Source organism: Stenella coeruleoalba (assembly GCF_951394435.1).
Source record: "Stenella coeruleoalba genome assembly, chromosome: 1".
NCBI lineage: Eukaryota > Metazoa > Chordata > Mammalia > Artiodactyla > Delphinidae > Stenella > Stenella coeruleoalba.
Genome location: NC_137169.1, coordinates 21,994,204 through 22,021,485, shown reverse-complemented (window position 1 = coordinate 22,021,485; position 27,282 = coordinate 21,994,204). Strand labels below are relative to the sequence as shown.

Genomic DNA, 27,282 nt, shown 5'->3' with positions numbered 1-27,282 from the left:
ATATATATATATATTTTTTTGCGGTACACAGGCCTCTCACTGTTGTGGCCTCTCCCGTTGCGGAGCTCAGACTCCGGATGCGCAGGCTCAGCGGCCATGGCTCACGGGCCCAGCCGCTCCGCAGCATGTGGGATCCTCGCGGACCGGGGCATGAACCCGTGTCCCCTGCATCGGCAGGCGGACTCTAAATCACTGTGCCACGAGGGAAGCCCTACAGGTCTATTTCTTGATCACAGGACCAAAACCACCTTGTATGACGATTACGGTTCTACAATGAGTCCTGTAATCAGGTAGGGCAAGTTTCCCCATTTTGTCTTCAGAAGTATCTTAGCTGCTCCATCAAAGTGTCAAGTTCCATGAAAAAAACTTCTTGGAACTTTTATTAGAATTACATTCAACCTAAAATACAAACTGGGGAGAACTGTCATCTTTATAATACTGACTTTCAATCCATGAATATCATATGTGTCTCCCATTTATTTAGGACTTCTTTATTACTTCTCTAATTGGACCATCTTGGTCTTTTAAACAGAGAGTTCTGGGGGAAACCTGATCTAATTTATTTTTATTGTGAATAAGAGATATCTGTATCCCTTTCTACCATTTTATTTTCCATTTTTTATTTCTTCCACTTTCCAGTTTTCTTTTTCTTTTGCCTTCTGTTGGATTTTTTTCTCATCCATTTTTCTACTAATTTCTATTTATTTTAATTCTTTCTATTTCTACTTTTTTATTGTCACCCCTGAAAGGCAAAAATGAATACTTTACCTGAAGTCTAAAGTTAATATCTTTACTCTCCTTCTTAATTAAACAAGAACTCTTGGAATGCTTTTACTTCAAACCCCTTCCCTACTTATATTTGAGTACTTTTCATTTTTACATCCACAAATAATATGTTATTATTGTTTTATTAGGTCAATCCTTCTTAAGATTTTCCCCAGTGGACATCATATCCTTCGCTCATCATTCCTCTTTGCATCTCTGACCTTGTTTCCAAGAAGCATTCTTCCTTCGACCTGAAGTACATCCTCTAGAAGTTCCTTTGGTGAGGTTCTGTGGCAATATATTTTCTCAGTTTCTTTGTTTGAAATTTTCCTTCTTTTAGACTTATTTTTTTTAAATATTTATTTATTTTATTTAACTATTTGGCTGTGCCGGGTCTTAGTTTCGGCACGTGGGATCTTCATTGCTGCGTGTAGGATCTTTGTTGTGGCATGCAGGCTCCTTTGGTTGCAGCGTGCGGGATCTAGTTCCTTGACCAGGGATCAAACCTGGGCCCCCTGCATTGGGAGCATGGAGTCTTAACCACTGGACCACCAGGGAAGTCCCTAGACTTATTTCTGAAATATGATTTTAGTGGGTATACAACTCTAAATTGACAGGTGTTTTCTTTTAGCATTTGTAAAATATTGTTTCACTGTCTTCTTGCTTTCAGTCCTGGCTTGACCAGAACAGCAAACAATCTCTCAAAATGTATATATGCTGCTAGAGGAAATTATGTAGTCTCAGGGTCCATTAGAAACACTTTTTCTGGGACTTCCCTGTTGGTCCAGTGGGTAAGACTCCACGTTGCCAATGCAGGGGGCCGGGGTTTGATCCCTGGTCAGGGAACTAGATGCCACATGCATGCCACAACTAAGAGCTCACATGCCACAACTAAAGATCCTGCGTGCCGCAACTAAAACCCAGCACAGCCTAAATAAATATTTTTTTAAAATAAAATAAAAATAATAAAGGAAATAAAGTAAAGTAGTATAGTTTATCTAACTACGAGGAAACCAGGAAAAAGCATTTAAAAGTCAAACTGACAAAAACAAGTAAAGAAAACTTGTCAACCAAAAAAAAAAAAAAGTCAAAGGTACTTGAACTGGTACCTCTCAGGACTTGAATAGGCTACTTGCCTGCTATATGACCTTAATCTTCAACATAACCATAAGGTAGATATTACCATCCCCATTTTAAGATGAACTTAGGGTATATGGAAGGTTAAGTAGCTTATCCAAGGTCAATTACCTAATAAATAGTGAAGCCAGGATTTTTTAATCCAGGCAGCCTGACTTCTGAGTTTGCATTTAAACCATATAGGATGTTGCCTGATCCTAAATCAAGGAATGTTAACTGATTTAAGATCTGTAAGAGGTTTACACTCTGCTAAACCAAAGAGCTGAGGAATTCCCTTGTGCAAGATATTCGTATGTTAAAAGTCCTGATCAATACAGGTTTCCTCTATCTAAAATTGTAAGATAATTAGAATTATTTAAAGCAACAAAAAAAGCACAGCCACTAGTCTAATATGTCTTAGAAGATTCTTCACCAGCTAAACTGCCAAGTGTTTTTTTCTTTTAATAGATAAATTTATTTATTTATTTTTGGCTACGTTGGGTCTTCGTTGCTGCACGCAGGCTTTCTCTAGTCACATCGAGCAGGGGCTATTCTTCGTTGCAGTGCGCGGGCTTCTCATTGTGGTGGCTTCTCTTGTTGTGGAGCAGAGTCTCTAGGAACGCGGGCTTAGTTGCTCCACGGCATGTGGGATCTTCCCGGACCAGGGCTTGAACCTGTGTCCCCTGCATTGGCAGGCAGATTCTTAACCACTGCTCCACCGGGGAATCCCGCCAAGTGGTTTTAAGATCATATAAAAATTCAACTAGGGGATTATGAACAAATGCATAACATAACTAACAGCAGGACGTTTCTAAAAAATACGGCAAACCCCTGATACGTGAATGGGTTCATTTCAATTTGCAAAAACTGGAAAGTTGCTCCCGCCATAAAAAATGGCAGGACAAGAAAGAAGGAAAGGCAGTCAAATCCCAAGACACCACCCCTCTTTTCATGAATCCTTGTATGCTCTTCATCCTCTTCCCAATACTATTCCACACCCCACCATCATCTCCAAATTCTTCTAACAAATTCCTCCAAAGTCCCCTTCTGGTTCTGCATATTCAGAAAAGGGTAAGAAATATATTGGTGGATATTTTTATTCCATGAAAGCACTGATTACAAATGAAACTAGCCAAACAACAAATCAGTTAAATTACTTCATCAAATGCTAAAAATCTTGTTTTGCATGAACACTGCTTTAAACTAAACATCAGCCATTCATCAATACAAGGATGTGCTGGGCCACACAACATAGATAAAAGTGGATTTACAAAGGACAATCGACTATAATGTTTCTACTTCTGAGCCAAAACCATCTTTTTTTTTTTTAATATCAAGCAGATTTTAAAATAAAATTTTAGAGGTATATGAAAACCAGATTTGTCAATTTGGTTTACATTTAAGTTGTATCTGTGACAATGTCCATAAAATCTAGGGCAAATAATAAGAAAAGTAATTTTAGTTTTATTTTATATCTGCAAAACTAAAAGCCTTGATCTATAGTTTACCTAATAGATATTTAATGCTGCTGTTGCTAATGGTAGCCGTAGTCTTGATGGTATTAACATTAGTGTATGAAAATCGTGAAATACAACTATCCCCTTCCCAGCTTTAGCAAAACCGTTCATGTGTACCAGCTTCCTCAACTTTAATAACCATGGCTAGGTCAATCTAGTGAGAGAAACACATAAGTGTGCACTGTAGACTAATAACTTCTGATATTAAAAGCAAAAATGGTTCTTTATCTCAATCACCCTAGTAATAGCCTTCATTCTTTGTTTCACTTTGTGTGTCCAAGATAGCCACAAGTTGTAAATACAGATATAAATGAGTCTACCAATATATGAACCATCAAGAATGAAAAGATTATCTTTCTGCCTTTTCTATTCCTTTTTATGGCACTTCCAAAATGCTAGACCCGTGCTCTGCAAAATAACCTTCTTCCTCCTGAGAAAGCACAACAAGTGAATATAATTATTCAGGCAAAAACTAAAGAACAAACATTTACTGGGTAGATGGTTAAGAGAACTCAGATTATTTTCCATTGAACAAATCAGCATAAATTAGTTTTAAATATCATTCACTCACACAAAACTGATTAGTCATTTTGGTCACAAAAGATAATACTGCAGAATTTAATCTCCTTGTCCTTTTGGCTTCAAGTGGGATTAATAATACCTGACCTCAAAGAGTTGTGAGAATATCATGAAATAGTATTTGTTAAAAAAAAAAAACAGTAAAAAATGAGCTGTGCCTGCATACAGTAAGTACTTAATAACTGTTCAGCTAAGCAAGTGGCTATTAAGAACCAATTATTGATAGATGCCAAGTACCGTGCCAGACAGCGTACAAAGAGAAGGAAGTTTATGGTCTTTAAACTTAAAAAGCAACATCAGTAAAGAAAAAGAGATGGTCATGTTAACAAATAGGTATTAATATAATATACATGCAATAATGTAAATACAGATAGCAAAGAAAAGGGTTCCCCCGCCCTTTCCTTTTTAACCACATGAGAAATAGGGCTGGACTTCCATGTAATGCTAAAGCTCACCCCACTCCTTGATTTTAGTTCCAAATCAAAACTCAAAGCAGATTTTAGCTGTCATGAGTCTAAGCTTGACCAGAATACATAATATCTACAAATATTATCAAGATGATGAAACCAATTTACATTGGCAGAGAAGGGACAATTTAAAGTATCATTTCCATTTATTCCTTGGACTTGACCGGAAAGCACACCATTACAGAAATAAACAAAATTAAGAAACAGTGTATCAACTGCTCTTCCAGAGTGATCTACAATTGCTCAGACAGATGCTACTACCTTAATGTAAGGAATTAACACTGTAATCTACATGTACCATTATTATCTGTCACCACAGAATCTACCCCTTTGACTGGAAACTGGAAAACTTCTAGTTTCTTAAAATAACTTTCTTTGCCATTTCTTAACTATTTTTGTTAATACTACATAGAAATTTGGCAGCTACAAATAGTTGGTTCACAAAGAACTTCATTTGTTTTTGCCTTATCAGAAAAATGAAACATTATAAAGAGATTTACAGATAAGTTAAAAATATAAATGGGATTTTAGCAGAAATAAAAAATACTGAAAAATTTAAAATAGTGATTTACAATCATGCTCTCAGTACAACAGTTTTACAAATGTCTTTTAAAAGGTCTGTTCAATAAAAATTACACTTGCAAAAAGATTACTTAATTTTAAGCACAAATAATGAACATCTAACATATTACTTAAGGGTAAAGACATAAAAATGGGGGTAATTTCCCTTTTTAAGAAAAACTGTAGGGACTTCCCTGGTGGCGCAGTGGTTAAGAATCCGCCTCCTGATGCAGGGCACACGGGTTTGAGCCCTGGTCCGGGAAGATCCCACATTGCCGCAGAGCAAGTAAGCCCGTGGGCCACAACTACTGAGCCTGCGCTCTAGAGCCTGCGAGCCACAATTACTGAGCCTGAGTGCCACAACTACTGAAGCCTGCGCACCCTAGAGCCCACACTCCGCAACAAGAAGCCTGCGCACTGCAATGAAGTGTAGCCCCCGCTCGCCGCAACTAGAGAAAGCCCGCGTGCAGCAATGAAGACCCAATGCAGCAAAAATAAACAAATAAATAAATTTATTAAAAAAAAACAAAAACTGTAACCTCCTCCTAGTTAAACAGTCCTTCTGTCTAAGTCCATTCACACTAAGCAGTATGAATCAGCTTTGAAACAGAGGTGTGGCTTACTGATAACCAAAAGTACTCTCAGGAAATATCATTAGTGAGTTATAAAGGACAGACCTCAGCAAGGGCAATTCAAATAGCCATGACAAAATCTACACCCAGAAAAATGTAGCACTGGCATTATGTATATCACATTTTGAGAAAATCCCCCAGAACAAAACATATTTTTAAAAGCTACAGTATTCAGTAATATATCAAATCTTCTTAAAAAACAGTTTTGGCAGTGAACATTAACTATGATGAAAATACTATTTATAAAATCTCCAAAAATAAATTAATTATCCCCAAAATAAATTATCCCCAAAATTATCCCCAAAATAAATTATCCCCAAACTGAAAATGTAAAGAAATGAAATTCATATTTGTTGTCAACTTGACTTTTAAAATAGTTATGTGATGAAGACACATGAACAAATAAATGGAATGATGAGAGGGAATTCATTGAAGAAATACAAATGGTTAATAAAGATGAAAATATGTTCAACCTGATTATTAATAAGGAAAATGCCAATGTAAAGTGAGTTTTATTTTTATTTTTCTTGCCTATCAGAATGGCTAAAAATTTGAAGATTTAAACTATTCAGTTTGGCGGAGAGAGGAAGGAGAAAAGGAAAGATATTGATCAAAGGGTATAAGATAAGTAAGTTCTGGAGACCTAAAGTACAGCATGATGACTACAGTTAATAATAATGTATTGTATACTTTAAATTTGCTGAGAGTAGATCGCAAATGTTTTCAACACACACATGTGTGCACGCTGGTAACTGTGTGAGGTGATGGATATGTTAATTAGCTTGATGTGGTAACCATTTCACAAAGTATATGTACATCAAAATATCACACTGTATACCCTAAATACATACACTATTTATTTGTCAATCATATCTCAATAAAGCTGGAAAAAAAAGAATAAAATATCCAGTATTGATGGTATTCAAGAAACAAAAGCGGCCGTGGAAAAAAAAAAAAAAAAGCGGCAGTGGGTGGTGGCGGTGGTGGGATGAATTGGGAGATCGGGATTGACATATATACACTAGTATGTATAAAATGGATGACTAATAAGAACCTGCTGTATAAAAAAATAAATAATATTCAAAAATTCAAGAGAAAAATAATACTAATGCATAGAAAAGTATTCTCATAAATTAACAGGTAATTTGATGTGTCTTTTTGGAGGACACTTTGGCAGTACCAATCAAATTTGTAAACCTTTGACCCGGCAATTCCACTTCTAAAGTACAGATATACTAGACTCAAAAAGATATTGCAGCAGTATTATTTATAATGGCAAAAACTCGAGATACCTGAAATGTCTGTCAACGGGAAAATGGCTAAAGAATGAAACCTTCATACATTGAATACCATGAAGACATTCAAAGATCTACTATGTCCTGACATTAAAGGATATACTCAACATATTGTTGAATGAAAAAAAGAAACAAGTTGCATAACGAAAGGTAGGATTATAAGGCTACACACCAAAAGGGTTCTCAGTGGAAGTTTGGAGGGGACAGGAGTGGGAATAAGAGAGAGAGAGTAGGGTGATAAGGACTTTTGCTTTTTATTTTATGCACTTATATACTATCTGAATTTTTATTGTATATTTCCTTTACAATCAAAAATTATTTTTAGGGAATTCCCTGGCGGTCCAGTGGTTAGCACTCCACACCTCCATTGCAGGGAGCATGGGTCTGATCCCCGGTCAGGGAACTAAGATCCTGAACAGCATGACCAAAAAAAAAAAATTATTTTTAAGATTTGCAGAATCGGAATTAATCATCTTATTTCTTCTCCTGGAATACTTGAGACTAAAGTTGTGTTTTAGGCAAGAAAAGTTTCCCTTTAATAGATGAAGTTTGGTTAAATATATCTATACAGTGTTAGAAATGAAGTAAAAATGGTCAATGGAAAGACTGACAAATGAATTTTAAAAAATAGTTTCATAAGATACATGCACCTCCTATGTTCATAGCAGCACTATTTCCAACAGCCAACACATGGAAACAACCTAAATGTCCATCGACAGATGAATGGATAAAGAAGATGTGGTACATATATACAATGAAATATCACTCAGCCATTAGAAAGAATGAAATAATGCCATTTGCAGCAACATGGATGGACCTAGAGATTATCATACTAAACAAAGTAAGTCAGAAGGAGAAAGACAAATACCATATGATATCACTTATATGTGGAATCTAAAATACAACACAAATGAACATATCTACAAAACAAAAACAGACTCACAGACACAGAGAACAGACTTGTGGTTGCCAAGCGGGAGAGGGAGTGGGGGAGGGAAAGACTGGAAGTTTGGGATTAGCAAATGTAAACTATTATATACAGGATGGATTACATCAAGGTCCTACTGTATAGGAAACTATATTCAATATCTTATGATAAACCATAAGGAAAATAATATGAAAAAGAAGATATATGTATATGACTGAGTCACTTTGCTGTACAGAAGGAATTAACACAATATTGTAAATCAACTATACTTCAAAAACATTTTTAAAAAAGTTTCATGTATCCCTGGATCATACGATATCACGTATGAATATTTTTTCATGAAATAATATTGAGGATCACTATTTATAGGAACTTAATGTGGCATAACTGATGTTTAATAGGTTAACCCTTTTTTAAAAAAATTTATTTTGGCTGTGCTGGGTCTTAGTTGCAGCATTCGGGATCTTCATTGTGGCATGCAGACTCCTTAGTTGCAGCATGCATGAGGGATCTAGTTCCCCGACCAGGGATCGAACCCCAGGCCCCCTGCATTGGGAGCACGGAGTCCTACCCACTGGACCACCAGGGAAGTCCCAGTAGGTTAACCCTTTTAATCTCTTTTAATTAAAAAGAAGTTGCTCAACAACTGCTCCTTAATATTTTCCTTTCTGTTCTGCCCTCCAAAAGCACTAGCACATACTAAAATATTTTAGTTACCAAATCCTCTAAACCTTTTATTAATAATTCTTAATATAAGCACCCTGAAGATAGTTAAATGCTTGCTCTTCTCCAGAGAGTTAAGAGGCTAGAGAGAAGCTTCTGATTTTCTACAAAATAAAACAAATGTAAGCACAAAGAGGAGACAGTTTTAAAAATATAAAGAAATAGGGCTTCCCTGGTGGTGCAGTGGTTGAGAGTCCGCCTGCCAATGCAGGGGACGCAGGTTCGTGCCCCGGTCTGGGAGGATCCCACATGCCACGGAGCGGCTAGGCCCGTGAGCCATGCCCCCTGAGCCTGCGCGTCCGGAGCCTGTGCTCCGCAACGGGAGAGGCCACAACAGTGACAGGCCCGCATACCGCAAAATAAATAAATAAACAAACACAGACACAAAAGGTCAAATATTATGATTCAACTTATATGTGGCACCTAGAATAGGCAAATTCATAGAAGATAAAAAGCAGAACAGAGGTTACCAGGGGTTGAGGGGGGAGGACAATGGAGAGTTATTTAATGGGTACAGAGTGTGGGATGCCGAAAAAGTTCTGGAAATAGATATTGGTGATGGCTGCACAACACTGTGAATGTACTTAATACCACTGAATTATACACTAAAGAACGGATAAAATGGTAAATTTTACAGTTTGAAAAAGTTTGCAATCATTAATGCAGTTGCAGAGAAGCAGACTTCTTATTTATCTTATGCCATAATATGCAAATGCATATTTGTTTAACAGAACGGTCTTAGTGGTCTGTGCCTACAGTGGAAGGACAAAGCCCCTCTCCCAATTATACAAAGATATCCCAGAAGCCAATTATCTCTGGGATTTTATGTAAGCACATAGAACATGTAAAAGACTGTTTGTAAAATAGCCAATCTTAATGGTATCACCAATAGGTAAAAAACATCGTGGGACTTCCCTGGTGGTCCAGTGGTTAAGAATCTGCCTTCCGATGTAGGAGACGCGGGTTCAATCCCTGGTCTGGGAAATAAGATCCCACAGGCCACAGGGCAACTAAGCCTGTGTGTTCTGGAGCCCACATGCTGCAACTACTGAGCCCGCATGCTCTGAAGCCCCCGCGCCACAATGAAAGATCCTGCATGCTGCAACAAAGATCCCATGTGCCGCAACTGAGAACCAATGCAGCCAAATAAATAAATTAAATAAATTTATTTTTAAAAAATTGTGTCTTTTTAAAATACTTACAGCAAAGATGCACCCATATCCTGAATCCTAATGCTCTCCCTCAAATGTAAATTCAGAGGAAGGGACGGGAGGCAAAGCTGAGTGTGTGCAAATAAAAGGAAGTGGAAAGTACTCTTCATACCTTCTGACTGGTTCTATCCAGTTATTCTTTGGTATCTACTGGCAGTATTTTTTTTAACATCTTTATTGGAGTATAACTGCTTTACAATGGTGTGTTAGTTTCTACTGGCAGTATTTTTAAAAGGGGTTTATCCATGAGGGAGGGGAAGACAGGTAAGGCTACCCTCCTTAGGAACTCGCCTCCTTTCTACCTGTCACCCACAGGAAGAGGGGAAAAAGTATTTCAGGGCTCTACTTTTTAACCTTGATTAATAGACAATCAACCCACCCAAAGAACTACTATTTTCTATGAAACCCATTCCGAGGTAAATAAGAATAAAATACATCATCAACACGAATGTGAGAAAAATACTTCATATTTTTTTTAATATCCTTGATCCCTTATAAAGATTTTTAATTTCTAGTGACCTAGGTGGATATTAGTAGTGCAAGTTTAATAAGAACACTTCAATTTAGTGTCCTCCAAAGCTTAAAATGTCCTCACGAAACAATGCTACTAGAAATAACTGGATACGGGACTTCCCTGGTGGTCCAGTGGTTAAGACTCTGTGCTCCCAAGGCAGGGGGCCCGGGTTCGATCCCTGGTCAGGGAACTAGATCCCGCATGATGAAACTAAGGCCCAGAACAACCAAATAAATAAATAAATATTTTTTAAAAAAGAAATAACTGGATAGCATTAAGAAAAAAAATAACTTCACGCTGGTCAGAATGGCCATCATCAAAAAATCTACAAACAATAAATGCTGGAGAGGGTGTGGAGAAAAGGGAACCCTCTTGCACTGGTGGTGGGGATGTAAATTCATACAGCCACTATGGAGAACAGTATGGAGGTTCCTTAAAAAACTAAAAATAGGGGCTTCCCTGATGGCGCAGTGGTTGAGAGTCCGCCTGCCAATGCAGGGGACATGGGTTTCTGCCCTGGTCCGGGAGGATCCCACATGCCGCGGAGTGGCTGGGCCCATGAGCCATGGGTGCTGAGCCTGTGCGTCTGGAACCTGTGCTCTACAACGGGAAGGCCACGGCAGTGAGAGGCCCGTGTACCGCCAAAAAAAAAAAAAAAAAAAAAACCAACAAAAAGACTAAAAATAGAACTACCATATGACCCAGCAATCCCACTACTGGGCATATACCCTAAGAAAACCATAATTCAAAAAGACACATGCACCCCAATGTTCACTGCAGCACTGTTTACATTAGCCAGGTCATGGAAGCAACCTAAATGCCCATCAACAGCAAATGGATAAAGAAGATGTAGTACATTATCTACAAAGGAATATTACTCAGCCATAAAAAGGAACGATACTGGGTCATTTGGTGAGACGTGGATGGATCTAGAGACTGTCATACAGAGTGAAGTAAGTCAGAAAGAGAAAAACAAATATCGTATATTAATGCACATATGTGGAACCTAGAAAAATGGTACAGATGAACCAGTTTGCAGGGCAGAAATTGAGACACAGATGCAGAGAACAAATGTATGGACACCAAGGGGGGAAAGTGGCGGGGTGGTGTTGGTGTTGGTGTGATGAATTGGGAGATTGGGATTGACATGTATACACTGATGTGTATAAAATGGATGACTTATAAGAACCTGCTGTATAAAAAAATAAATAAAATAAAATTCAAAAATTAAAAAAAACAAACGTTTTTTCCCACACCTCAAAATTAATTTTTCAAAAAAAAGAAAAAAGAATGGGAGAAACAGAAGTTGAGAAATTAATATTTGCTCCACCTATGGAGAAACAATTTTCTAATGATGGAAGAAATTACAAAGGAACCAGTGAAGAGCTACGGCATGAAATATTTAGATTTCTGTACAAAACAAAACAAAAATAAAAATGAATATCTCATGGACTTCCCTGTGGCACAGTGGTTGAGAATCCGCTTGCCAATGCAGGGGACATGGGTTTGAGCCGTGGTCCGGGAAGATTCCACATGCTAAGGAGCAACTAAGTCCATGTGCCACAACTACTGAGCCTGCGCTCTAGAGCCCATGAGCCACAACTACTGAGCCCAAGTGCCACAGCTACTGAAGCACGTGTGCCTAGAGCCTGTGCATCGCAACAAGAGAAGCCACCACAATAAGAAGCCTGCGCACCGCAACGAAGAGTAGCCCCCGCTTGCCACAAACTAGAGAAAGCCTGTGTGCAGCAATGAAGACCCAACGCAGCCAAAAATAAATAAATTAAAAAAAAAATAGTCAACAAGGACCTACTGTATAGCACAGGGAACTATACTCAATATTATGTAATAACTTATAAGGTAAAAGAATCTGAAAAAGGATATATATGCTGTACATCTGACATGAGATATTTTAAATCAACTCTATTTTAATAAAAAAAAGATTTTTTAAAGAAGTAAAATAAAGGAGTTCCCTGCTGGCCTAGTGGTTAGGATTCCGGGCTTTCACTACTGTGGCCCAGGTTCAACCCCTGGTCGGGGAACTCCCACAAGCTGTGCCGCAAGCTGTGCGGCGTGGCCAAAATAAATAAATGAAATAAAATGAAAAAAATAAATAAAATATTTTAAAAATCAAGCACTGTGTAAATGTTCATACCTGGTGATCCAGTAATTTCATTTTTTTAATTTATTTTTTATTGATGTGTACTTGAATTACAGCGTTGTGTTAATTACTGCTGTACAGAAAAGTGACTCAATTATACATATATATACATTCTTTTTCATATCCTTTTCCATTATGGCTTATCACAGGATATTGAATATGGCAGTAATTTCATTAAAAGAAAAGTTACACGTACAGAGACCTATGTGGAAATATTATTCACAATGGTTAAATAAATTGAAGCCAACAATATAGGAATCCTTTGTTCAGTTGTTCTTTAATTTTTTTTTTTTTAATTTGGCTGTGCTGTGTGGCTTGCCAGATCTTAGTTCCTGGACCAGGAATTGAACCTGGGCCTACTGCAGTAAAAGCACCAAGTCCTGACAACTGGACCGCCAGGGAATTTCCCTTAGTTCAGTTTATTTTCATAAACAGGCACTGTTTAGTGGGGAGAATAAAGAGGTAAATAAGCCACAGAGGGAAAAGTGCCCTGCAAAGACATGGACAAAGTGCTCTGGGATCACTCAAGGTAAGGATGAATCATTAACCTTCTAAGCCAGTTTTTGACACTGTACTTCCAACCTAAGAGCAAAGAAGAGAACAGGTAGCTGGGTAGATAGAATCAAGTACGTTGGTTATCTGCTAGATATCTGCAGGGTCAAGGCGGGCTAAGACAGTTCTCTATAAGAGATTTTGTTGAGTTCCATCAGAATTAGCCATGCACAAAGGAAACAAACAAATGAAGCAATGTACTTAAGTTCTGTGAGATAATCATAAAATTGTTATCTACCCTTAAATAAAATACAGTCAACAACTATTTTAAAAATATTCCTGGAAATTTGGCTAACAAGTTCACATTTGAGAGAATAAATGCAGAGAATCTTTAACAATGGAGGGTTTTTTTTTAAGTCACAGATATGATTCAAGATTTGATTTTAATGTATACCTGAAAAAACATCCAGCAACATCATATACTACAAACAAATTTCTAAATTCAGTGCACTGATAGTACATACCCTGAGAGGTTTCCCTTACCCACTCAGTACCCTGGAAGTGAAGGATGCACTTTAAACCAGTTCTCACTCCCTTGTACAGCACTGATCACAGTACTAATCCCTTTTTCTTTGCCAGCTATAATCATATCTTTTCTCTTATTTACTAAACACTATACAGTTTACAAAGACTTCTCATATACGTTATCCCATCTGACACTTTTGAAGAAATAGTTACTAACTCTGTTTTATAAATGAGGAAACTTAAAGTTCAAGGTCAGCTGACTTGGATAGTCACAGCTAAGAAGTGATGGAGCTGGAACTAGAACGCAGGTTTTCAGACTCCAAAGGTAGTAAATACATTGCATTGAGTAACTATGTCAGAACTTTCAGATTGTCAAAACAAACACCTGGTGCTTTTAACACAATAGAGAAGTTCAACTGAAAACCAAGCTTGAATCTGAAAGCTGTATGGTTTCAATCATCTCTTCCCTAAAAATCAGTCACTAAACACACTTCCTTTCCTAAACTCCTCGGAATACCATAAAAATCCTAGAATTTGAGAAATCAACTAAACCAGACCCTTTTAGAGATGAGAAAACTGAAGCATAAGACTTGTGACTTGCTCCGAGTCTCCCATTACAACATAGTTTGTCTTCTTCTAAGGCCCACATCAACAGTACTGTATTCAAGAAATGTCTTGAGAATGGAGGAGACAGAATGGATGGCCGACTGGCTAATTTGTCTGACCTTGGTGGGGCCCTAACTGAGGTTCAGCAGCCCTTTTGCTCATCTCTGGTGGGCTCCCTTACATCTTCCATGACTGCTATTCCAAACTTTTAACACTCTCTGAAGTCCTCTAGCCCATTCTGCAGATAACTTAACTCATTCATTCAGAAAGATTTTAAACAAAGAAGTCATCAGGCATTAACAGACCCTACAAGGCAGAAATTATTATTCTAAACTTTGAAGTCAAAATATATCTGGGTTCCAGATCTCTTCAATTACTTAAAAGTGCCTTTGGGAAATTTAATCTCTCTGAGCCATACCTCCTTCAGCTGTCAAATGGGAATGCCCACCCAATCTACAGAATTTTTGTAAAATTAAATGAAATAGCACATAGAAAAGTACCTAGATCAGTGTCTGGGTACAAAATAGGCTGTTGGTAACTTACTCCAATTTCAATGTCCACCTCCGCCACTTCAAATATATCTTCTCCCATCCTTTCTTCATGTTTCATTTTCAAGGCTCACCTCTCTATGAGCTTTGATATTATTTCCTCCCAATGTTTCTCTATTATCTTCCTTTTCTTTTGCGCAGATCTTCAATATCTAGCTCTCTGCTGGCTCCTTTTCCTTTACCTTCAAACATGTCAAATCTCTCCCATTCTTTAAAATCAAAACAAAATCAAAAAAAGGCCCTCAATCCTGCCTCCTATTTAGCACTTACTCTAAATATGCTCCTAAACCCTCTAAGATAGCAAGCAATTACCTCAAAACAGATCAGCTTATGTCAATTTCCTGCTTAAAAACTTTTGATGGTTTAGCAATTCCTTAAACATAAAGCCTGAAGTCTTCTTTTGGCCGTGCCACCACACAGCTTGCGGGATCTTAGTTCCCTGACAAGGGACTGAACCCAGGCCACAGCAGTGAAAGTGCCGACTGCTAACCACTGGACTGCCAGGGAATTCCCATAGCCTGAAGTCTTTAACAAGCATTCTGAATCCTTCTCAGCACCCAGCCATCGATCTTTCCTTTCACCTGCCATTGCACTTTTCAACTTCTCAGCCCCACTGGTCCAGAGATCCCTAAGTATTCCATAACTTTCTAGAATGGTATGTATATGTTTCCTTTCTTAAAAAATATTTAATTATGTATTTATTTATTTGGCTGCACCGGTCTTAGTTGTGGATGTGAGATCTTTCAGTTGCGGCATGTGGGATCTTTAGTTCTGGCATGTAGGCTTTTAGTTGCGGCATGCAGGATCTAGTTCCCTGACCAGGGATTGAACCCAGGCCCCATGCACTGGGAATGTGGAGTCTTAACCACTGGACCACCAGGGAAGTCCCAGCATATGTCTCCTTATATGCAGTTTTCTGGGGTGAAAATCTATTGCTATTCTCAAATTTTCTAGAGGGGGTACCTGAACCAAAAAATGTAAAAACCCACTGCAATATCCTTTAGCCACACCAGACACACACCTTATACTTCAGCATCTCCATTCCTATGCTCAAACTGCCCCCTCTGGCTGGAATAACCTTAATAGTAACTGTTCTTATTAATCCCTCAAGAACAAGCTCCAAAATCACTTCCTCTGTAATGCCTTCCTTCACTGTCTACCAAAACAGAATCATTCAGTCCCTTACCTATAGTATAACACATCCCTATTTAATACTCACCAGACTACTAGGTGTTGTAATGTTGTAAGCTTTAAGGCGGGAGCTATATACCTTCACATCTTTGTACCGCCAGAACATAACCCAGGTCCTAGCACATGATGGGCAAAACAAAAAAATCTGCTGAACAATTTTGGCACTCAACTGCTCCTGCCCACTTCTGTTACTCATTCACTCATTCACCAAACATTTATAAAGTTCCAATGAAATACCTGGAACTGTGTGCCAAGCAGTAAGGATGTAGACTAGGGCATGGTCCCTGACATTAAGGCAGTTAACTGTGACAATATAGAATAATAATGGTCTTATTTGATAAGTGCTATTTAAAAAGGTCTACATGAAGGGCTGTGATAGCCCATGTGAAGATGTGACTAACACTCACAGAAGGTTTAACAATGGGACATCAGACTCTCTCAGAACAGAGAATGCAACTACTCTGTCTTTCTTTTTTTAAAAAAATTAATTAATTATTTGTTTGTTTTTTATTTTTGGCTGTGTTAGGTCTTCGTTGCTGTGCACGGGTTTTCTCTAGTAGCGGCGAGCAGGGGCCACTCTTCGCTGCAGTGCGCAGACCCTTCATTGTTGTGGCTTCTCTTGTTGCAGAGCACGGGCTCTAGGCCTCCGGGCTTCAGTAATTGTGGCACGCAGGCTCAGTAGTTGTGGCTCGCGGGCTCTAGAGCACAGGCTCAGTAGTTGTGGCGCACGGGCCTAGTTGCTCCGCAGCATGTGGGATCTTCCAGGGCCAGGGCTCAAACCCATGTCCCCTGCATTGGCAGGCGGATTCTTAACCACTGAGCCACCAGGGAAGCCTTGTCTTTCTTTATAAACAACATTTCCCCAATGTTCCTTTTCCTTTTTTAAGAGCAGTAACAATAACTTACCACAGGAATGTGAAGGGTACAGTGCAACCAAATTTTTATCCTACTCGATTCTGGAAACAATTCCACAAGCTAGGTAGAGCAGGAATCATTACACCCATGTTAAAGATGAGAAAACTAAAGTTCAAAGAGCTTACTGATCAAAATTGCACAGTAAATAAGAGGGGATTTATTTAGTACTTATTTACAGTCTTACTCCTCCCTTTCAAACCTAATCAGTTTGTAAGCCCCAGAGAAAAAAGACTTGTTCTCACTGCTTTGTCCTCAGGGACTACAAAGGTGCTTAAAACACAACAGGTGGGGTTTGCCTGGTGGCTCAGTGGTTAAGAATCCGCCCGCCAATGCAGGGGACACGGGTCCAAGCCCTGGTCTGGGAAGATCCCACATGCCGCGGAGCAACTAAGCCCGTGCGCGCCACAACTACTGAGCCTGCGGTCTAGGGCCCGCGAGCTACAGCTACCGAAGCCTGCGTGCCTAGAGCCTGTGCTCAGCAACAAGAGAAGCCACTGCAATGAGTAGCTTGTGCATGGCAACGAAGCTCAACACAACTAGAGAAAGCCCCAACGCAGCCATAAACAAATAAATAAATAAAATAAATAACTTCCCTTCTTAAAATAACTTCCCTTCTTAAAAAAAGAACACACAACAGGCTTTCAATAAATATTTGTTGACTGAATTGATTTGAAAATACAGCAGATCAACAGCAAAAAACACAAAGGAAAAAAGCTCCTTCCCATTATGATGGCATAATAAAAGATTTAAAACAGGCTTCTACTAGTTAGAAAGGCTATACTAATTGTATTGACTCAATTCCACTGGCATGTAATGCATTTTACCTAAGAAGAATTTAAGTAAGGGAGGTGAAGTAGGTTTTTATTTCTGATGTCACATTCATGGCATGTACTGACATAAACCCAGGCTTAAACTGCAAGTTTGAAATTGATCAAAAGTTTTTATTAAAAGCAAAAACTAAGAAAGCATTTTCTTGAGTTTTGACTCTCTGGCTAGAAAAATGTCTGAATATCAGTTCCTTCTGTTATTTTCAGCGGCTGACGCTGCCGTATATACGTTCTCCAATATATTTCTTAATATACCTTTAAGCAAAGATTAGTTAAACCCTTTTAGTAAATAAAACTTTCAATAACCATTAGTCAAAACCACAGCCCAATAACTCACCACCCTTCCCCACCTCCAGGGCTCCATAAAGTTGCCATTCTGCCTGGGCACAAGGTAACACAGCATACCATAAGACAAGGTGACGGAACCGATGTTCAGTATGGCAATGGTCTGTGGTCCTAGAAAGTCCAGTTCCTTATAAATCAGGGGCTCTGACTGAAAATATTTCCATACTTTTCTCCAATATTTAAATTTCAGTGAATCACAAGCTGTTGATAGTGTTATGATAAATAACTGCAATAGGCGTGAGGTAAACAGATAGAGCCCTGGATTTGGAATACGGTTTACCCTACTATTTCCTATCCAGGTTAACTGTGTGACCCCCGGCAAGTCAGTTAACATTTCAGAGGCTGTCAATTTAACATTTTACAGCTGTAAAATGAGAGAACCACCACCTCACAGAACTACACAGTGAAAATTCAATTATATAACATATATGAACAGTTTTCAAAAATAGCACTGTGGGAATTCCCTGGTGGTCCAGTGGTTAGGACTCCATACTTCCACTGCAGGGGGCACGGGTTCAATTCCTGATCCGGGAACTAAGATCCCTCAAGCCAGGCAGGGAGACCACAAAAAAAAAAAAAAAAAAAAGCACCGATAGCACTATCATCCCTACACAATATTACTAACACAATCAGAGATTCTCAGAGTAAATCACTTGCATTAAGAGATATCAAACAAAGTAATAAAGTACAAAGGGGTTTATTTGCCTACGTGACTAGGGTGGGAATTTTACCTATATAACTTAAATAACCTTCCCTGATTCATGTAAAGGGACCTGGTTGTCCTCATTTCAGAGACTTGAAAGACTAACGTATTTTTCAAGGGAAGTATCTGCAATGGCTTTTATTTTAAAAGCTTTACCTTAAGCTGAACCTAGTCTTCCAACGGGACATACACAAAGATGCCACTAACAAAATGTGATCAAACCCACAAAATTCACCAGTTGCAGTAAGGATCTACTACCTCTCCTCCCTCAAACTGGCTTGATTTCGATTACTTCTGTAGCTTTCTAGAAGCCACTAGGTTTCTGGTTTCTTTATAAAGCAGATCCTTCTATTAATGGACATTTGCTTTCAACTCTGCGTTTTCAGCAGAAGTGAAAATGGATTTGAGGGGAATACAGGGCGTGGAACTGGGCGGCTGGATGAAGTACTGTGGTCTTTTTCTGCGTGCAATGGATGAAGAGGCTGCTCGCCGCCCTATAAATCACTTTCTCTCCTCCGAGATTCTAGCGGTGTGTGAACTACCATTCTGACCATCCGCACCGGTTCTGATTCCTCGATCACAGCAGCGACCCATACGGACTTCGAAGCAAATTCGATCCCTTCCCGGTTTCCTGGGGAGGGGGGCTCACTTCTTTCCCATAGGCCCATCCCCCCTCCAGAAAAATGCCTGGAGATTAGTGCCCTGAAGCCAACCGGGACTGACGTTTAAGAGTTGGACAATAACCTCGAGGTTTCAATAGAAACCCCGTCCGCCTCGCCTTGGCTCCGAAGCCTCCGATCTGCCCAGCTGGGATGCAGAGGTATGAGGGAAGACAGGTTTGAAAAGTGGACTTTGACCCGATCTGGTTATCGTAACCGGATCCCCTGTCAGGGACCGGACCCTGTCAGGGACTGGCCCGGCGGGCTCCCCCGAGGAGGCGACTCCACGCCCGGGCACAAAGGGGCGCAAAGCAGCCGAGACAAAAGGGCCCAGCCAAGTCGCGGTGGGCGGAGAGGGCGAGCCTGAGCGAGGCGCGCCGCAGGCGGAGAAGCCAAGGCAGACGGTTGTGGGAGGGCCGAGGAGGAGGCGGCGGCCACCGCCCGCCCCGCCCTGGCTCGAAGCGACCACCGCCCGGCCGTTACCCCGGCCCGGCCGTTACCCCGGCCCGCACCGCCACCCTCTCGCGGACCTGAAAGCGTGGCCCGAGCCTACCAGGCGCCCGCAGCCCGACTCTGTGCACTTTCCGCTCACTTTCCCTTGCTTGCCGAACTCACCCGGGACGTCGCCGCCGCCTCCTCAGTGGTTTCCCCCGGAAATCCTACCTGGCCTGCCGGCCGCCAGGCTGCAGCCAGAGACTTCGGCCCCCGGGGAGGGGGGGTGGGGGGGGGGAAGGGAGCCGGCGGGACAGTGAGGGGTAGGAAGTGCCGCCGCGGGGGCTCATGGGACTTGTAGTTCCAGGAGGAGCCAGCTGTGCCGCGGGCCGGACAAAATGGCGGGAACCTCTCGCCCTTAGTTCTGGGCGGCCGGCCCCACACGGCCTCTCTGGGCATGCGCCGCCCCTTCTTGTAAAAGAGCTTGGACACCTTTCCTGCTATGCAGGAGGGCAAAGGTCTTTGGACTTGGGAGGACAGAGTTCAATGCTGGGTTTCAGGGAGTGCCTAAGGAGGGAGCTGATGAAGGTGTGCTGTTATAGAAATCTGTGCCCAGTCCCTGTCTGGCTAAAGTTCAGTTATAATCTCCGCAAAGGAAAAAGCTATTGAGGGCCAGTTACTGAAGTGCAGTAAACTTAGAAGCAAGTTACCCTCAATTTTGTGCATAAGGAAGAAACCCAGGAATCATTTTTATCTCCTTCAGCCTATTAAGTCCAGTCATTTTACATCCCAGTTCCTTACCAGTTTTTCCACTACCACCTTTCCAAGGGGAGGTACCATCACCTTTCCAAGTTTCTCTAGTTTCAGGCCTCCAGGCAGTCACCGTCCAAACACCTTCCTTCCTGCTGCCAGAGGATCTTTCTAAATGCCAAACACATTGTGTCACAACCCAAGTTAGACCTAAGTGTAAAACCTAAAGCTACAAAACTTTTAGAGGAAAACACAGGAGGAAATCCATGTGACTTTCAAACACACAATCCATAAAGGAGAAAAACTGATAAGCTGCACATCATCAAAATTAACACTTTTGCACTTTAAAACACAGTTATGAAAATGAAAAGACAAGCTGCAGACCTGGATGAAAGAGCAGCAAAACCTATAGCCAACAAAGGACTAGTATCTAGAACACACAAAGAACTCTTTCAACTCAAGACAAACAACCTAGTTTAAAAAAAATGAACAGAGACACTTTACCAAAGACGATAAATGTACGGCAAATAAACACATAAAAGATATTAAGGAGGGCTTCCCTGGTGGCGCAGTGGTTAAGAATCCGCCTGCCAATGTAGGGGACATGGGTTTGAGCCCTGACCCTGGAAGATCCCACGTGCCACGGAGCAGCTAGGCCCATGCACCACAACTATTGAGCCTGCGCTCTAGAGCCCACGAGCCACAACTACTGAAGGCTGTGCACCTACAGCCTGTGCTCCGCGACAAGAGAAGCCACCGCAATGAGAAGCCCCCGCACTGCAATGAAGAGTAGCCCCCGTTCGCCCCAACTAGAGAAAGCCCGCGCGCAGCAATGAAGACCCAACGCAGCCAAAAATAAAATAAATGAATTTATTAAAAAAAAAAGATGTTAAGGAAATGCAAATTAAAACCACAGCAAGATAACGTTACACACCCACTGGATTGGCTAACATAAAATAGACTGGCAGTATCAAGTGTTAGTGAGAATGTAGAGCAATGGGAATTCTTACTCACTGCTGGCTGGATTGTTAAGATGCTACAACCACTCTGGGAAACAGTTTGTCAGTTTCTTTAAAAATTAAATATATACCTACCATATGGCCCAGCCATTTACTGACTATAGGTATTTACCCAAGACAAATGAAAGCATACATCTGCACAAAGACTTGAACATGAATGTTCATAGCAGCTTTGTTACTAGCCAAAGACTGGAAACAACTCAAATGTTCTTCACAATGCAAATGGATATTTCCGCAATGGAATACTCTTCGGTAATAAAAAGGAATGAGCTACTAATACATGTAACATCATGATGAATCTTAAAATAATTATACCGAGTGAAAGAAGTCAGACAGGGACCTCCCTGGTGGCACAGTGGTTAAGAATGAGCTTGCCAATGCAGGGGACACGGGTTCGAGCCCTGGTCCGGGAAGATCCAACATGCCGTGGAGCAACTAAGCCCATGTGCCACAACTACTGAGCCTGCGCTCTAGAGCCCGCGTGCCACAACTACTAAAGCCCGTGCACCACCACAGTGAGAAGCCCGAGCACCAGGACAAAGAGTAGCCCCTGCTCGCCACAACTAGAGAAAGCCCGTGCGCAGCAACGTAGACCCAATGCAGCCAAAAATAAATAAATAGATAGATATTAAAAAAAAAAAAGAAAGAAAGAAGTCAGACATAAAAGAGTATATTCTCTATGATTGCACTTACATAAATTCTAGGAATTATCGTGACAAAAGCAGATCGAGTGGTTGCCTGGGGACCAACGAGGCAGAAGCATGACAGGGAGGGATAATAAAGGGGATGAGGAGGAACTTCCTTGGCGGTCCAGTGGTTAAGACTCTGCGCTTCCACTACAGGGAGTGTGGGTTCCATTCCCAGCTGGGGAACTAAGATCCCCCAAAGTAAAAATAATAATAATAAATAAAAGGGATGAGGAAACTTTTCGGGTGACAGATGTCAACTGAAAAAAGAAATACACAACCTAAAAGTTGAGAGTTATGTTTTATTTGGTGTACAAAACTGAGGACTTAAGCCCGGGACACAACATCTCAGATAACTCTGAGAGGCTGCTCTGAAGAGGTAAGGGGAGACCCAGGATATATAGGAGTTTTTGCAACAAAGACCAGGTAGTAGGAACATCAAAAGATTATGGTTAATTAAAGAAAACCAGATGTCTCAAGTTAAGGAATTTAGCATTTTTCTATATATGGAGAGATGAAAGAGTCTGGGCTCACTGAAATCATTCCTTTGGTATGCACCTCAGGTATCTGGGGGCAGCATCCTGTGCTTTCTCATCCTGAGTTTCCTCAGCATGCTAGATGGCGGGCATCCTGTTTCTATCCTGAGTTCCCTTGGGGCTCACCATCCAGGAGGCTGTAATGTGATGGTTTGATGGCTGCAACACCCTTTGTTTACTGATGCGGCAAGTAATATTTTTAATTCACACAATAACACAGTAATTAATTGTGTTAATTATCTTGATTGTGCTTATGGTTTCAAGGTTTGTGCTTATGGTTTTTGCCGCAGCACGGCAAAAACAAAAAAAAATCAAAACTCATCAAACTACACACTTTAAATATATGCTGTTCATTGTTTGCCATTGATACTCCACTAAACCTGAAAAATAATATAGTCAAAAAATTGTCCAGTGATTAAGACTCTGAGCTCCCAATGCAAGGGGCCTGGGTTCCATCCCTGGTCGGGGAACTAGATCCTGCATGCCACAACTAAGAGTTCGCCTGCTGCAGCTAAAAGATCCCGCATGCTGCAACAAAGATCCAGTGTGCTGAAACTAAGACCTGGTGCAGCCAAAATAAATAAATAAATATTTTTTAAAAATTGTTTTTAAAAAAGAAAGAAAATTCTTCAATGGCTTCTTAGTACCCTAGGAAAAAAGCAAAAATCACTGCATAGAAGCTCTAACTGTGAAGCTTCAGTATCATCCATGAGGAAGGGGACTAATAGGGATGGCAATTGTGAAATTCCAGGTAACTAATAATGGTGGTAACAGTAGTAGTAGCAGTAAAATAGTAATAATAAAACTGCTGGGACGTCCCTGGTGGTCCAGTGGTTAAGAGTCCGCCTTCCAATGCAGGGGAAGCGGGTTCGAGCTCTGGTCTGGGAACTAAGATCTCACATACCATGGGGCAACTAAGCCCGTGCTGTGCAACTACTGAGCCCTTGCACTCTGGAGACTGCCTGCCACAACTAGTGAGAAGCCCGCATGCTTCAATGAAAGATTCCATGTGCCGCAATTAAGACCCAATGCATCCCAAAAAACCCCAAACAAACAGACAAAAAACAAACAACTGCTACTTTTTCTTGAACATCTGCCATGAACCAGGTATTTTACATATGTCTTAATTAGGACTCCCGCCAGAAAACAGAACCAAGACAACTACTAGTTGCAGGTAATTTACTTGGAATGTGATCCCAGGGACTTAATGTGAAAGTACAGGGTAAAATAGGGAAAGAAGAAAGGCCAACACAAAAGATGCATTACCAAGGTGTTCACTGCTGTGGGTACCTGGGGCTAGATCATACCAAAGCCATCTGAGGATTTCCTAGAATGCTTCTCAGCATGGTCCACCTAAGGACTGCCATGAAGAAGCATTTATCCATTGACTCCCATCCCCCATTGTTTAGGATGGCCCAGGGGCATCAACTCCCCTCCCACTTCTGGGTAGGCTCCCACTGTACCGTTTTCTGCAGCTTCATCTAGAATCTAAGGTAAGGCTGAGATGACAGAAGGCAAAAGAGGTCCCACACCATCCCCTGCAAGACTCAGATTTGCCCATGCTCTACATTCGATCCAGTCTCTCACCTAGTCTTCAGTAATGGCTGGCTACAATCTCAGTGGTGCTCATAATTCTTTGCAAAATGTACATTGTGCCATATGCCTTTTGTGCCCTATAAACACTATACTCAACCATATGGATGATTCTCACAAATAATATTAAGTGAAAGAAGCCAGACCAAGTAGTGTATACTGTATGATTTCACATAAATAAAACACAAAGCAGGCAAAAATAGTCTGTTGAAAGTTGGGACAGCAGCTACCCTTCCAAGTGGAAGAACAGTGTCTGGAAGAGGGTGAAAGGACATTTTTAAAATGCTGGTTATACTCTGGTTTTTGATCTGGGTGCTGGTTACATGAATATATTCAGTTTGTAAAAATTAATCAGTGGGGTATGTATAATTTTCTGCATATGTATGATACTCCTGATATAATTTTTAGCTGGAAGGTGGCCTCTCTTGTCTTCTGAGAGACAATTAACCATAAAGACTATTTCTAACTATTAATATTTCTGGATTTGGGGCTTTGGGGCACTACTGGAACATAATGTTAATTTAACAGCACAGGCTTTGGCAATAGAGAGTTGTTCTGTCCCTTTCTGTGTGCAATTGGCTAAGTTATTTAAACTTGTTAAGATTCAGCCTCCACACTCCTGTTTCTCTTCAAATCGAATAAATTTTTCACCTTTTACTAAAGAAAAAAAAAAAATTCAGTTTTCTCGTTGTACCATAGGAAACATAATAGTACCTAATATATAGGTTGGTGTGAGAATTAAAGTAACCCATAAAGTACCCAGCATTGTACCTGGTTTAATGCTCAAAAACTATTAATAATAACTGTTATGGTAGGCAATATTAGTTTTCATCTTTCTATTTTTTTTAAGCTTCCAAATTTTCAACAATGAACATTGACACAGGCTGCAGGTGCAGGAATGTTCATTGTAGCACTGTTTGAAATGGAAAAAAAAATGGAGACAATCTAAATATCCATCTACTGGATAATGGGCAAATTAATTGTGATATATTCATAATACAGAATAATTCAAAACAGTTAAAATGAATAAACTCAAGCTACTGGCTATCAACATGGATAAAACAAAATGTTGAGGGGAGAAGAAAGCTGTAGATAGATACAGCTTGATACCATGTATATAAAATTTTACAACGTGCCAAGCAACACTATGTACTGTTTAAAGGTTCATATATACATTGTAAAAATATAAAATCATGTGTGGAAATAAAATATTCAGGTAGGTGATTACTTCTTGAGGAGGAAGGAAAAGATTGGGTGAAAGAGAGGATACATTGGGGCTTAACACATCTCTTTTATTTTTTTTCTTAAAAAAACTAAGGAAATAAGGCAAAAGGTTAAGATTTGACAAAGTTGGTGAAAGGTACTTGGATGTTACATAAACCTCTTTTTACCTGCTTCTTGAAATAGTTCTCTATTTAAAAAAAAGCAAGCATGGGGCAGAGCAGTGTGCAAAATACTCTTTTCTTTGGTAAGGAAAAACAATTTATTTATATCAACAACTGCTATTATGCCAACTTGAAATCAATGGCTTTGGTGGGGAAGTGAAGTATTGGGTTTTGTTTGTGGGGTTTTTTGGTGGCGCTGTGCGGCTTATAGGATCTTAGTACCCCAACCAGGGATTGGACCCTGTAAATTTCATTCTTTTTGGTGTTCAGCTCTATGAGACAAATGCATATACCTGTGTAACCACCACCATAATCATTTAGGTAAGAACTGTTCCATCACCCCGGAATATCCCCTTGTGCTATCTTTTGTAGTCAGCCTCTCCTCACCCAACCCATGGCATCTACTGATCTGTTTTCTGTTCCTATAATTTGGGTTTTTCCAGAAAGTCATATAAATGGAATAAAAAACAAATAGCTTTCTGAGTCTGGGTACTTTCACTTAGAATAACGCATGTGCGATTCATCCATGTTGTCTCATGTCTCAGTATTTTGTTCCTTTCTACTGCTGAATAGTATTCCGTTGCAGTGATGTACCATGGTTTGTTTTTCCATTTAGCAGTTTTAGGGCATTGGGATGGTTTTCAGTTTTTGTTGACTGTCAATAAAGCTCCTATAAACATCTGTATACAGATTTTTGTGTAAACATAGGTTTTTATTTCTTTCAGGTAAAGAACTAGGCATGGGATTGCTGAGTTGTATGGTAAATGTATGTCCAACATTATTAAAAAAACACCAAACTCTTTAACAAAATGTTCACACCATTTTGCATTTCCACCAGCAAGAATTGAGAGCGCCACTTGCTCTGCATGCTTATCAGCATTTGGAATTGTCAGTTGTTTTGAAAATAATTAGTATTTGTTTTCAGCCATTCCAACATGTGTGTAGTGGTCTCTCAGCAAAATATGCATTTCCCTAATGCATAACAATATTCAGCCTCTATTTTTTTTTTTTTTGGCCTTGCAGCATGCCAGGCGAGATCACCAGGGAAATCCCTATCTGTACATCTTCTTTAGCGAAGTATTTTTATTAGTCTTGTGCCTTTTTAATTAAAATTTATTTATTTGGCTGCATTGGGTCTTAGTTGCGGCACGCGGGATCTTTGTTGCAGCGCGCAGACTTCTCTCTGGCTGCGGCGCAACGGCTCTAGAGCACACGGGCTTAGTTGCCCTGAGGCACGTGGGAATCTTAGTTCCCTGACCAGGGATCAAACCCACGTCCCCTGCATTGGAAGGTGGATTCTTAACCACTGGGACCACCAGGGAAGTCCCGTGCCCATTCTTTTACTGGGTTATTTTCTTATTATTGAGTTGTGAGAGTTCTTCATATATTCTAGGTACAAGACCTTTATCAGATATGCAATTTGCAAATGTTTTCTCCCAGTCTGTGGTTTGTCTTTTCATTCTCTTAACAATATCTTTCACAGAGCAGAATTTTAAAATTTTGATAAAGTCTAATTTGCCCTTTCCCCCCCACCTTGTGAATCATGTCATATCTGAGAAATCTTTGCCTAACCTGAGATCACAAAATGTTCCCCCTAAGTT

General features: G+C 40.1%; 1 protein-coding gene across 9 annotated transcripts in view; it reads right to left on the bottom strand.

Moving 5' to 3' along the window:
• The window catches only part of PHACTR4 (phosphatase and actin regulator 4), a 118,043-nt gene extending 97,748 nt beyond the window's left edge, over positions 1-20,295 (bottom strand). For 2 of the 9 annotated variants that reach the window (XM_079903667.1, XM_079903670.1), the window contains exon 1: positions 19,896-20,295. In XM_079903667.1, coding sequence (XP_079759793.1) covers positions 19,896-20,171 — 276 coding nt within the window. In that variant the 5' untranslated portion in view covers positions 20,172-20,295. Of the gene's footprint in view, positions 1-19,810 lie in introns of all 9 variants that reach the window. The other 7 variants (XM_079903672.1, XM_079903675.1, XM_079903674.1 and 4 more) reach the window with 6 other exon arrangements.
• Between the last annotated feature and the right edge of the window lie 6,987 nt (positions 20,296-27,282).